This window comes from Canis lupus, chromosome 28, assembly GCF_003254725.2.
Source record: "Canis lupus dingo isolate Sandy chromosome 28, ASM325472v2, whole genome shotgun sequence".
Lineage (NCBI taxonomy): Eukaryota > Metazoa > Chordata > Mammalia > Carnivora > Canidae > Canis > Canis lupus.
Window position 1 is genome coordinate 35,464,540 of NC_064270.1, and position 13,806 is coordinate 35,478,345.

General features: G+C 45.3%; 1 protein-coding gene across 1 annotated transcript in view; it reads right to left on the minus strand.

The window, feature by feature from the left end:
* The window catches only part of ADAM12 (ADAM metallopeptidase domain 12), a 331,074-nt gene that overhangs the window by 125,571 nt on the left and 191,697 nt on the right, over positions 1-13,806 (minus strand). The window contains exon 4 of the mRNA XM_025467614.3: positions 1,591-1,669. Coding sequence (XP_025323399.1) covers positions 1,591-1,669 — 79 coding nt within the window. The remainder of the gene's footprint in view (positions 1-1,590; positions 1,670-13,806) is intronic.

Genomic DNA, 13,806 nt, shown 5'->3' on the forward strand with positions numbered 1-13,806 from the left:
TCCAGAGGGGCCGATACTCTTGTTACTCTTGTCTACAGATGCTCACTTACAGTGGCTTTTCTCACTGTGTTTTGTAATTTTGATTTTGATCATCATTATTTGTTTTTTGCCATGGGCAACTCATGTGATCCGGGTTGTAGAAATATTTCCATAGAACTATTTTGGGTTGGCTTCAGCCCAGGGGACCCAGGATTGCTGATTTGAGACCAATCAAGCTATGACTGGTCCCAATATATTTTTGAGGTCAATATATTGACTGGAAATTGCATTTCTATGCAGGTTTTAGAAATTTAAATACCAGTCCACCCCCCTGCAAACATACTTATAAGGTTGGCTGGGGTTTCAATTTCTCTATTTTTTTTTTATGAGATCTTTCTTCAATACAGGATCTTTTAAGGCAATTCCTTTTGTTGTCCCTTCTCTGGACTAGGGTTTTTTTCATACATTTTTTTTCACAGAGGAAGCAGCTCTCTGGAGGCCCAGTTCTTGTGGGACTCTCAGTTGTAGGTGCCCATTTCTCTTGTCCCAAAACCCAAGTGCCAGGTAGCTCTTTGTGGTCCCATGACCCCAACTCACCAGCCTACTGCTCTGGGCTTACATCCCCTCTTTGTTTCTGCCTCCAGGGATTCCCTGGACTCTTTTAAGCTTGACCAGGCTGGAATATCAATGCCAGGTCATTCCACAAGATTGCTATGAGTCCGAAGGTATCAGTCTATGCTTGCCACATGCCAAACATGTGATGAAGAAAACAAGCGTTGGCATAGTTCAGAGAAGGGAGAAATCCCTGCAGACAATCAAAGTTGCTTGATGATACTTCGACTGCAAATGTAAAGTCTTTTTCTAAGCTTATTCTTTTTAAGACAAATATCCATAGCTTTTTTTTTTTTTAAGTAATTTTCTTAGTCCTGAGAGGGCAGTACCTCTCTTTAATCACACACAGGCTGAGCACAGAGAGTACCCAGTAAGTACTTGTTAAAGGATCAAATAAAATTAGCATCTTGTCCATGTTATATATAAAACTTCAAACACCAGGAAAGCTAAAAGGCAATAAATGCTGTATTATAATAACAACCATGATACAGAACCATCTTATTTATGGTGGATTTATCTTTTATATAAATAAATGGCTTATGCATTTATTTATGGTGGATACACTTACAATAGGTAGGTTACATTTCCAATAGGTGGGATACATTTATAGGTTATGCAGAGTCAGTTTTCCTTCAAATTTCTTCAAGTTACTTGGAGGGTAACACAGCTAAGTTCAGCCTTGGGATGACCGCTTTCCAAGCCATCTTGAACTTTGGCAAGGTTTTCTAGCAAGGATTTGCCTAACTGAGCATCCCCTAGTTATTGGAAGGTGATTTCAAGGTCAGCTGGATCTCCAAGGACTGTCCTGGTGTGAAGCTGGCCAAGGCCAAGTTTTCCTGGAGTTCTAATGCAATGCCCAAATCCTGAGTGATGCACAGGCTCTTCATGGGATCTGAGTGAAGAACCTTGGGTGTGTGACTTTGCTAGGATAAAATGGCTGCAAAGTTTAAGCACAGATTTGATAGCACGGTAACATGGTGGTCTTGCAGTGGGACTTACCGTGTAATTTCGAGTGAAGGATATATCAGTACCATCTTGCAGATAATGAGTTTCTGTGAAACTGCTAGCAATGAGACCTCTGTGGAAAAATACAAACAACACAGAAAGATGAGTGTAGAGTTGTATTGATATGTTGCTTGTGAGTTTCTAGGCCATGGGGCAGCCAGCATTTGACCCATCCTTATTTTACAGATGACCCAGTGAGGCTCCCAAATGACCTTCCTCTGCTCAGGAAGGAGACAGGAGGAGACCTAGATGACGGGATTCAGACGTGTGTGCTTTGAACAATAGCTCCCACAGTACGTGCAGAGCCCTCCAGCACACTCTCTGGTGTGCGCACACTCACATACATACATGTGCACGTGCATGCTAGAGCATGCACACAAGCACACGCTCTTCTACAAATCGCATGTACAGGTTTCCAGGTTGGGAGAATCACCTGCCTGGCAGTCACCAGGCTCTGCCATCTAGAATCAATGGCTAAGCCACCTGCTGGGAAAATAATTCTGGGTTCACTGCATCGCTCCTGCTGGTACTTGTTCAGGGGAGAGAAATAGCTGTCATTATGAAAATGTCAAAGAAGAGTTTAGAACAACAATGAAATGTTAAAAGCAGTGCTACAGGTGGTAAGGAAAAATGATTTCGGACACACTGAAGTATTGAATTTCTATGATAAATTGAAAGGGGGAGAAAAAGTCCTATTTATCCCAACTAAAATTGTATGTGGTCTACTAGATCTTCACTGACGATAGTAAAAGCACAAGTTTCTTAAGGTTTTAAATTATTTTGCAGTTTCTTTTGTAATATGCGCTATTTTATTCTTTTCAACAGAGCTATGACAAATGTTTCCTGTGTACCTACTATGTCCTAGATGTGGTGCCAGCTGGTGAGATACAAAGATAAATAAGGATATGGTGGCCTGGTGCGGTGACAGGGGAAACACCGCTCAGCATGGGCAAGGCTGCCACAGAGGTAGGAACAGTCTTACTGGGGGAACGGAATAAGGCAGGTGGGATACTGTGGAAGGGGAAGGCTATACACAGGGAACCTGCAGATGGAGCAGCAGATGGCCAGGCAAGAGAGGGGGTAGGAGGAGGGAATTCCAGGCAGAGGATGGCAAGGCCAGGAGGCCTAAAGTCTGAAATCTGGGAAGCCACGTTGGTGCAAGATGGGGAAGGGCCCTCCGACATGGAGCCTGGTTGTATCTGCCTCGGCAATGAGGAGTTGAGGATTGTTTTACATACTGAGCTTTGCAGGAGGTGCAGCACCTGCCAGTATGGCTGTCAACCTGCCCATCCGCCGCCCCTTCGGAGAATGAGCTTCACGCAGTTGGTCATGTTGGGGTCACTCCACTTCCAGACCAGAGATGAACCTGGGACCCAAGTGAGCCCATCACAAATCTCTACCACAGCATGCTGTGAGCTGGGGCTTCCAGGGAAGAAGTCTTGCCTCTTTGTTCTCAAAGCTCCAAAAATACACTCAGTAGGGCTTCCCTCAGCCTGGTCCCTTGCTTTACGAGGATGCTGCCCAGGGGACCGTGGCCACCACTCGGCTCTGACAGAGGGGAGTAAGGCGGAGACTTTCCAGGTGTGTTGGAGACCTGCTTTGCCCCCTTCCCTTTTCCCAATAAACCCCCCTCCTTTGCTTCAGTTGGCTAGAGTTAGGTTTGGCAACCAGGGCGCTGACAAACAGGGAAGAGACAGCAGTGGGAAGTTCTGGATGTAACAGATTAGGAACATCTTCCTTACAGTCCATCTCTCTTGCTTCTCTCCCAGCCATGTCCAGAGCTGAAAGCAATCTCCCTGGTTTACATGGATTCCGATATATTTAGGATATGCCTGACTTAAGTCAGTTAGACCCTCACAGTGGTCTGACTTGTGCTCTACTTACCAGCGGGTGTTGGAGAAGCGTGTGCCAAAAATGCAAAACAGACCATCTCTCACACTCACAGATAAAGGGCCATGGATCCTCCTGTGTGCCCCCCACCCCTTCACTCTGCTCAGGAATACACAGATTGTGCTGGGGGAGGTTACGTCCCTGTTCCTTTTGGTCTCAGATCCCCATTTCCTAAGTGTCCCTCTCACGAGCTGTCAGAGGAACCTCTGGACAGGCTCAGGGCCAGGGAGACCGCAACCCTGCTGGGATGGGCAGGGGCGGGTGGGGGTGTGTGTGGGAGGATGGTGACCTTGGGGAGGGGCAGTGACTGGGGAGACCAAGGAGATGGGGACAGAACACGTCAATGAATCTTTCCAGAGGGTGGCTCTGAAGGGAAGCAGAGAGATGGGGTGTGGGGTCAAAGGGCAGGGTCATGTAAAGGGATGGGCTGGAGGAATGGGGATGCAGAGGGGGCAGGGCACAGCTGCAGGGGAAGGAGGCACAGAGCACAGGGGCCATTGAGGAGGGGCCAGGAGCTAGGGCCTGCAGGAGGTGAGGCCTGCAACAGCCTCAGTCTCCTGGTGAAGGAGCGGCTTTGGTCAGCTCCATGATCACAGATTGAGGAGATAAAGAAACACTTAAGAGAATTCAGTTATATTATAATTACTTACATTATTTGCTGTTTGCTCATAATTTTATTATTTTACTTATATCTTGTTAATACTTTAGTAATTCCACTCCTGACAATACTAAATTCTTCCTTTGAATGAACCTAATACATAGAGTTGTATTATACGCAGGAATTTGTGGAGATAAAATTTCTAACAGAGATAGCTTTTATATGCTGTAATTTACAAACAGATATCACTTAAAGGCTTTCTAACTGGAAGCTAGTTTGGATGGCTGTCCAAGGAGAAGACACGCTTCACGTGTGAGTGACATGGAAAATCTGCCAGGAAAGCCAGGAACGGGAGAACATGAGCTTTGGTAGACGACAGTCAGCAAGCTTGTGGACAAGAGGAATTTTGGGGTATACCAGCAGGAAGATTACTCGTAGGGTTTCAGAATGTGGCTCTGTACAAAGACCCATGAATACTTCTGCCTTTAAAAACCTTTAAAAACCTACTGCTTTATTGTACTATTAGGTATTTACCCAGAGGACATGAACATCGTGATTTGAAGGGGCACCTGCACCCCAATGATTATAGCAGCAATGTCCACAATTGCCAAACTATGGAAAGAGCCCAGATGTCCACGCACAGATGAAAGGATAAAGGAGATGTGGTGTCTGTATACAGTGGAATATTACGCAACCATCAAAAGGAATGAAGTCTTGCCATTTGCAACAACGTGGATGGAGCCAGAGGGTATCAAGCTGAGCAAAATAAGTCAGAGAAAGACAACCATTTGATTCCACTTGTACATGGAATTCAAGAAACAAAACAGATGAACGTAGGGGAATGGAAGGAAAAATAAAATAAGATGAAATCAGAGAGGGAGACAAACCGTAAGGGACACTGAACTCTAGGAAACAAACTGAAGGTCACTGGGGGGGGGGGGATGGGACAACTGGGGGGTGGGCACAAAGGAGGGCACGGGATGGGATGAGCATGGGGTGTCACAGGCAACTGGTGAATCACTAAACTGTACTCCTGAAACTTACTGTATTATGTTAACTAAATTGAATTTGAATAAAGAATTAAAAAATACCTCTACTTCTTTTCTGTGTTATCCTAACATCACTTAAACAGAAATATCTCAGTCATACTCTGAGCTCTAGAGAGTTCTTCAGCATCACTGTAGTTTCCTTTGTCGAAAGAGGGGGAGGCTGGCCGCTGAGTAACGCCTGAGCGTGTCCCCTAAGCTAAGACACTGGTGACACTCCATTTTGAGTTTTTCTCCTAGAATCTGGGAAAGAAATGGCCCTGAGTGCAGGCCCAGGGATGGCGCTGTGGGTGTTAACCTTCTCAAAGGGAGGGAGGCACACAGTCAGAACAGACGCTCTGGCTCTGTGGGCAGGGCCAGGAACCCAGAACTCAGGGACGCCAGACCTGCTCCTGCCTGAGTTTCCCATGACCTCTGGGGACCCTCTGAACGTTCAAGCCATGGGTCTGTGCTTCCACACGGGGCCCCAGGGCCTGGGTGTCAACGGGCCACACGTTGCACAAGAGGACCCACGTCGCTCTCTGTGCTGGATCTCCTCTCGGTGCTGTACAGTCCACCTCACGTTTGCCTCAGGCTGTGAGGAGCTGAGGGCAGTGATGGATCTGTCCAGATCCCACTTTGGGGTCATGCACCCCCCAGCTCCAAGCCCTGAATGCCTTCCCTCTGTGCTTGGAATGAATTCCCCATGCCTTCCACGCTCTCCCAGGTGCTCACGACCCTACCCTCCCAACACGCCGTGACTGCTTGCCTGTGACTCAGTCTACCCCAGCCAACACTGCCTCCTGGCATGTTCTCGAACATTTCACAACCTATCTATCCCACTTGGAACCTTTGCATTTGCCCTGTCCTGGGCCCAGAACATCCTCCTCATGGTTTTTCATGGAGCTGGCTCCTTTTCATCTTTCAGGTATTAGTTTAAATATCTTTGCAGAGGGGCCTTCCCTGATCATCTTACCGGAAGTGGCCTCCAACACCACCACTCCCCACATCATAGAACCCCTTTGGTTTCCTTGTCTGTGTCCCCCTAAGATTATAAGCCCCAGAAGAGGGCTTTTTTGCTCATCACTGCGGCCCCATGCTCAGTCCAGGCCCTGTGCCAAGCCCCTGATATACATCTCATTTAATCCTGATTGTGCCTAGTATCTGGCTCTTTGGGTTAGAGTCCATTTTTTTTTGTCCCAATCTAAACAAGGAAACTGAGATACAGGGAGGTTAAGTGACCCACCCAGGGTCACATCATCTGTGGTGACGTTTGAGTGGCTTTGGGGCAGAACTTGCACTCTTAACCACTCTATGGCACCATCTAACAGCAGGTGCTTTGCTAAGTGCTGGACAAAAATGTGTCAAGTAGAATAACAGATGGACAAATGGGTGGATGGGTGGGTGGACGGGTGAAGGAGTGAGTTTCAGGAGGATGCTGTAGGCATAGTCTTTTTGGCTTGGGCTATCCCCTCCCAACCCAGGTGACCTGTGTCTTGTGTCTTTCTTAGGAACCATGATTTGCTGAGAAGCCACAGCTGAAACTGCGAATGTGGTTGATTGAGGCTTTCTGAGATATGTGTCTAATTTAAAAGGGCTAGAAGTCAAAGGTCCCTTGAGAAAACAGAGAGGCAGGTGGACAATGGCCATATTGGAAATGTGATAGCAATGGGCCCATTTCCTTTAGATTTCCCCAAGGAGAAAATCCAATTAGATGGATCCTCTGTGTCAGCAAATGAAAATAGAAGGTGAATGCATAATTTCATGAGAACGTCACGTCCCTTTTCTCTGCTTATTAGATGAGCTGATCTAACACAGAATTCTGTTGTTCTCTTCACCAGAAAATAAAATGCCCGAGAGTTGATTTTGCTACTTTCCATACGTTTTCCTATTATAAGTGACACCTCAATGTTCTCTCATTTAATATGTATTGTGCTGGACATTGGGAATAAGACACCCCACAAACTCATCATATCTGGTGAAGGACAGACCCAAGGAGTGATGAGAGCTCCATGATAGAGATGTGCCCAAAGCATTGGGGGAGTTCAAGGAAAGGTTTCTAACCCAGATGCCAGCCTGGGGGAGGTGGTACCCAAGTGAGTCACTGAAGATGGGAAGAAGAAATAAAGTTGAGAGGGGGTAGTGAGGTGGGAAATGGAGAGGGATGAGGAAAAGAATATTCTAGATAGGGGTAACCACATCCTCAAAGGCACAGGAAGAGCAAGCTAGTGGAGATGGGCACGGGAAATGTGGAGCTAGGCGGAGTTCCACTTGTTGGAATGTAAAATATGAAGTAGGAAGACACACTGTTGCTCAAATAGGTAGGCTGGGGACTAATCCTACAAGTTGCAAGTGTTGCTGCCTTATTCTGTGTGATAGGGAGCCATTAAACATGGCAGTGACCTGAGCAGACATAAGCTTTGGAGCTAAGGCCACTCTGACCGCCATGTAGATAAGACTTCTGGGGAAAGAAACAGGGGCACCTGGGTGGCTCAGTTGGTTAACCATCTGACTCTTGATTTCAGCTCAGGTCTTGATCTCGGGGTTGTGAGTTAAAGTCCCACACTGAGCTCCACCCTGGGCATGGGAGGAAAGGAAAAAGAAGGAAACAAAGGGCAGCAGGAAGCTGCTGTGAGCCTCCAAACAAACGGCCAGAGCAAGATATGAGCCTTCAGGCTGGGAAATTCAGACAAGGGCACAGAATTGGGAACCTCAGTTAACAACTGAGATGGGTAGTAGTTCATACAGGAGGGAAAGGAGATGGTGAGATCTGCTTGGTCATGTTGAGCGTCAAGTACCTGGCAGACATGCTCTTGGATGTCCAGCAGACCACTGACTCCCTGAGTCTACGGTTTAGGGAGAGGCTTGGAGTGAAGACAGAGATGGAGACACTCAGACAGCACCTGCTTTCTTTACAGGGGAACAGAGAAAAACTTGTCCTTTCCAGTCGAGCACTGTATTTTCTGATTTCCAAGTCTTTGGGTACACCTGGCTGGAAATGATCATTTATGATCTACATTAAGGCACTGCAGTGTAGATAACATTTTTCCTTATAAAATTTCTCACATTTCTGAAATGATTTGTGTATTGAAATAAAAAACAATTACCCCCAAATTGCCTTTTTTAATATTGAAATGATCCCACTCTAAATTTACTGTTATATAATGTAGTTATATAGTTGGAATGAGATGGATTTCATCACAATGACATATTTTATTCCCCAGAGCATAGGAGAGCAGTATGAAACACCTACTTATTTTTTCTTCTGGGATCCCTTTCTCTGCCCTCCCTCCATTAATGCTTCTCCTGTGTCTGCCAGGCTCTGTGACAGGACTTTCCTTGCTCTACCTTGTTTCTTGGTGACTTGTCTTCTCCCACATTGGGTTGAGCTAAGGGGCAGAACCTGTATCCCCAAGCCAACATAAAGCCTAGCACACAGGAAGCGCTTCATAAATAAACGATGACAAACGCAGAATCATCAGTAGAGAAAAGCAACCCCATTTGGACAGAATGTGCTCAAACTAATTGGATCAATTAAAAATAAAAGAAATACGGCTCCAAACTGTGGTCACCAATCCTGGAGGGGCTCGGAGGTAGGGGCTGGTCACATTCACTCCCTTGTTATTTCAAGAATTCTAAATGTTGTCAGGTCGTCAAGACCAACCTTGACAACTTGTCACCAATTTCAATTTCAGAACTGCTTAAATGAGGGGAAAGAAGGCTAAGAGATTGGCATCAATTATTTAGAATATGGAAAACTCATTGATGACATGTCAACTTTTTCCTATTATTTCTTTGAAGACTATACATATGGTTTAAGGATTTAATTATTCTGCGCAGCATATTCATGCAAAAGCATCGCAAGACAGCTCTTGTTTGTCAATTATACCAGCAGGCACCACAGATACTCTTTGCAATTAAATCACACACACACTTGTGATCTCTCTAGCAAACCCATTTGGTATTCGAAGCATCCAACCCAGTTTTCTGCTGAAGATTTACTTCGCTACAAGTTATTATTCCCCAAATTACCAAATCGTTCATATATAAATTTGGGTAATGGTTTTCTTTATAAGAATTTGGAAATATAGCTCTGAATACATTCATATGAGGGATAAAGCATCTGGAGCTTCAATAAAACATAACACATAATAAAAACCATAATTAAAAATCATAATCAGGATTTTCCCAGTTACTAAAATGAATATCCATTATTGAAAATGATCTATTCCTCAAGCAGAGCGAAATAAATACTGAGAAAATATCGCGAGGAAACCCAATATGTACCCAGACTGGATGCTTCATACCCTGAAAGAACTCCTGGTTTTCAGTGAAAACTTTGCACTGGCTGCCGTCATGGGACTCCTCAGGCTTATATAATTGGCTCTTCTGGACTCTTTCATGGCAAGATCAGACAACTGAATAATTCTCTATAAAGACGGTGCAGTGAGGTATGAAATAAGAGAAGGAAAATGAAAAGTAAGAAGAAGAATCCAAGACCTGGCATTTTCTGTGTCTCGGCTTTGCTTGAACTTCCTCAGAGCCTAGTCCTTGCAAATAGTTATGCTTTCTGTTCTCCTTTAGGGAAAGTCATCCTGGTAAACAACTGATGCTCTGGCTTCTTGATTTGGGGAGTGAAAGCAAAGCCCCATCACCATGACCATTTATGACTTGTCGTCTTCACCAGCACTGCCATCTCCCTGCTGATGTTTGTTTACAGAATGTCAGGCCCTGGGACACCTGCTTTTCAAGTGCACTTTCGAACCCTGTGGTGTAGGGACAGTTACTATTTGCCTGGCAGGGAAGAGGGAAACACACAGAGAGGTCAGGGGACTTGTCCAAGGCCACACAGCCAAACCAGTGGAGACTGAACTTGGCTCTGTTTGACCTAGAGTCCACCTCATCCTAATCACTGGTTGGCACTGCCTCGCCAGGAAGAAACGTCAGCACGTGGTTCTTAAAGTTTGAAAAATTAGTGGCAAATCATATTGTATCTTTTCCTGAAATAATTTTTTCCACACTGCAAAATGGGGCTTGTGCTGTCTCTCATAGCACTCCATCCAATTTAGCTACAAAATTCAAATTATTCTTGGTTATGATTTTGGTATTTGGGCTCCTAACTATTTAGAACCGTACAACTGAAAGAACAATGAAGCATTTATATTCTATTTTCTTTTGTTATTCTCTATTTGCTAAAATACTCAAGATGATTAAACAACTTCCCCCCACCGCCAGAATAAAAAAAAAAAATCCCTTTCCCCAGCTCTTTCTCATTTAGTTTCACTAACTATAATAGATAAAACTGTTGAGACAGCACTTTAGCAACTGTAGGGGACAATTATGTTCCCTGCAAAATAATTTCTTAATGTACTGCTTCCATTTTGCCACAAATACATAGAATTTTGGATTAAATCATGGGGCATTTATACCGAAATATGTTATTACCATCACTTGGGGCTCTTCAGATGACGCCATCCATCCACAGGGTGAATGGATTACATGTGCCACCAGGGACAGTTATAGACTCGGTAGAGATCTGGGTAAAAACAGTGGGGCCTTGGTGCTAAGCATTATCTGAAACCAGTTGAGTAGGTTTGGCCCCAGCAGCAAAGCCAACCCTTACTCATGTTCTAACTGCCCATCGTGCCCTGTAATGCAAGTGGTATCTATGGCCACAGCTCACAGCGTACCCATGTGCTCTACAACGTGGCAGGACATGTTCTAACTAGTGGCTCTTTAAATCTTAACGGTGACTATTTCATAAATGTAGAAACTGAGGCTCAGAGGTGTTCAGAAATTTGTCCAAGGTCACAGAGGGTGGCAACAGAGTGAGGTTGTTGGATGCTATCACACCTTACACCCAGCCTCATGACCAGCCTCTGGTCATCACCTGTATGTGGAAAAACATGCATGCTTCCATACTCCCCAGCCCAATGAATTCCTGGTTGATTATTTTAAGGAACATAGGACCAGATGGAACAACTGAATTCGGTGCACAAGGGGATGAAAGCCAAGGGGAAGTGCCTCTAAGTGAGTGATGTGAGGGTTGGGGTGGGTCTTCCTTATTCACTTTGGAGGCCCCATCTCCTGTCCAGTTTCTGGCTCCCAGTCAATATTTGCAGGATGCCTTGGCTAATATATTTTCAGGTAATATAAATTCTGACAAGAAGACAAATCCACCTTCAAAATATATCATTGGCAGCAGTGCAGCAATGGTGGTCAATGGCAAACCTGGTTCCACCTCTTTCTTCTTTGTGACGTTGGGCATAAAACTTGACCTTTGTTGTATTAGAGCTTCCTCATCTAACGTGGGGATAACAGGACCTACTTTGTAAAGTTCTTGTGAAAATTATACATGTTAAATGCTTGTACACACACCTGGCCCAGATTATGTGCTCAATAAATGTGAGCAATTATTAGGATCATTAAACCCGTCAGCTTCTGTCCCAAGCACCCCCATCTCCTGGTTCCAAGTCATCATCTCTCTGGCCTGCCTTCTGTGACAGCCTCCACGTCAGACTCCTGTTTTCACTCTTGTTCCATCGCCATCCATTTTCCACACAACAGCCAGAGTTGTGTGGAAATCAGATCGTGTCATCCTTCCACTGAACACCCTCCACTCCCTTCGCACAGAGCCCAGAGTGCAATTAAAATCCTGGAGTGAGGATGGACCCCACCTCCCTGTCCACAGGCCCAGCTCACCTCACTAAGGCTCTGGAGACTTCCTTTGGTTTCTCAAGGCCTCCACCCTTCTCATCTGGGTCTGGAACATTCTTCCCTCTTTCTCTGTCTGGCCAGCTAATAGTAACCCTTACCCTAAATGACATTTTCTGGAGCAGCCTTCTCTGCCTGTCCCTTTCCACATCTGGTACGTCTCGTAGCCACTCTGGCAGTGACCTGGCCTGTTCCTATAGCGCTCACTGCCCTTTATTGCTTATTTGCTTGATGATTTGTTTGAGGCTCTGCATCCTCCATGAGAGTAGGGGCTCATCTGTCTGAATCCCTCTGTATCTTCAGCCCTTGGATTAGGGCCTGCAATCTGATAGGTATTCAATAAACATTTTTGGAAGGAACATAATGAACAGAATGAGAAAAATACATCAAAGGCACTCATAGACAATCCAGTCACTACTGATTTTATTGCTCTTTTAGGGTATGAGGCATTGTTTCCCACTCCGAAAAATAAACCTATCACCACCACCACCACCACCACCACCACCACCACCACCACCACCACCAAAACCACACAAAATCTGATAGATAAAAGATACTCAAAGGTTCTATCATAGAGCAGATCTGGCCTTTTGTTCATACCGTGGAGCAAATACACTGCTTTTCCTTTTCAATCTTCAAAGAGCGGTTTCTCAATGTTTAGCATGAAGAAAGTCTGGCCAAATTTGGAACCACCAAAGCCAAACACCTTTTAATCCTTGGGTGTAGAGCTTTAAATGAAAAATGAAATGAGTCTGGTACGTATGGACCTTACCCACCCCAGCTGGAGTCTGAGAGGCTGCTGGTGTGAACGGGCATTTCCACGGAGCCCAAGGCTGGGAGTCCGGCCACACTGCAGGTCTGATGACCCGGTAAGCTGTTCCACAGAAAGCTGGATGCGGCTCAGCCTGATTTCTTCACCCACACTGCTCGATGAAGAACTTTTATTAATTGGTGCTCTGAGGCTAAAGAGGGGGTTTTCTTGGCCCCAGAGGAAGCCAGCCAGCCAGCTCCCAGGCAGACTTGCAGACTGGCCAGCTGGGCTCTCTTAAAAACTGACCTACATTGAACCAAAAATCACAGAATGTGTGTTAGATCAAATTTGTTCCCTTCTGCTTACTCAAAGACAGTTCTGCTCTGCAAATTTCCATCCCGTCACTGCCAAGAGATAGATGCCAGGAGTGACCTATGGCAGGGGAATAGGACCCTAGCTTTCTCAAGTTTTCTCCACCAGCCACTGAACTACTCAAACCTCTTGCTCACACTACCAAGCCATGGGCTGAGGTTCTGGAATGTATGTCTTGCTCCTCTTTTTTTTTTTTTTTTTCTTTTCTTTTTCTCAAAAGGCCTACTGGCTGTGAACCCGGGTGTTCGGAGCCACGGTCAGTGAAAGCACACCCTTGTTCCCGTGATGGCCCACTGCTGTTGCCCGCTCACGTCCCTGAGGCTGAGTCACAGAGATCCCAAAAAAGCCACAGATTTCTGCCAGCACCAACAGGCACCAATGTCTGTGAGAGATCCGGTGGAGAAGAACGGACCTCTGGGGCAACGAAGGGCTGTAAAATGTAAAATCATAAAATGAAACCATAAGTCCCATCTGAATTCTGGTTGCTGTGCTCTTCATAGGAAGTATTGTTTTCCATTTTTTTTTCTTTTTAAAAGAAAACACAATAAGAAGTCCTTGTAATACCTAAGGTGAGTATTTCTGACTCCCAGTAGCTTTTCTCTCAATACTTACCTGATCAGCAATGAGGCTTTTTCTTTTCTTTTCTTTTCTTTTTTTAAATATCTGAAAGGGCTTTGCATTTTGACCTAATGCTTTCAGGAACCTCCAGGGAAGAACCAAAGAGCAGACACCAGTGACAATGGGCCATTGATGGATTTTTCTCTAGGATAAAAGCCAAACCAATCAATAGTCCCACAGCTGGGCCTTTGAACGACTTGCCTCCTCCACATGGGCTCTCCAGGGGTAAAGAAGCACTTTTC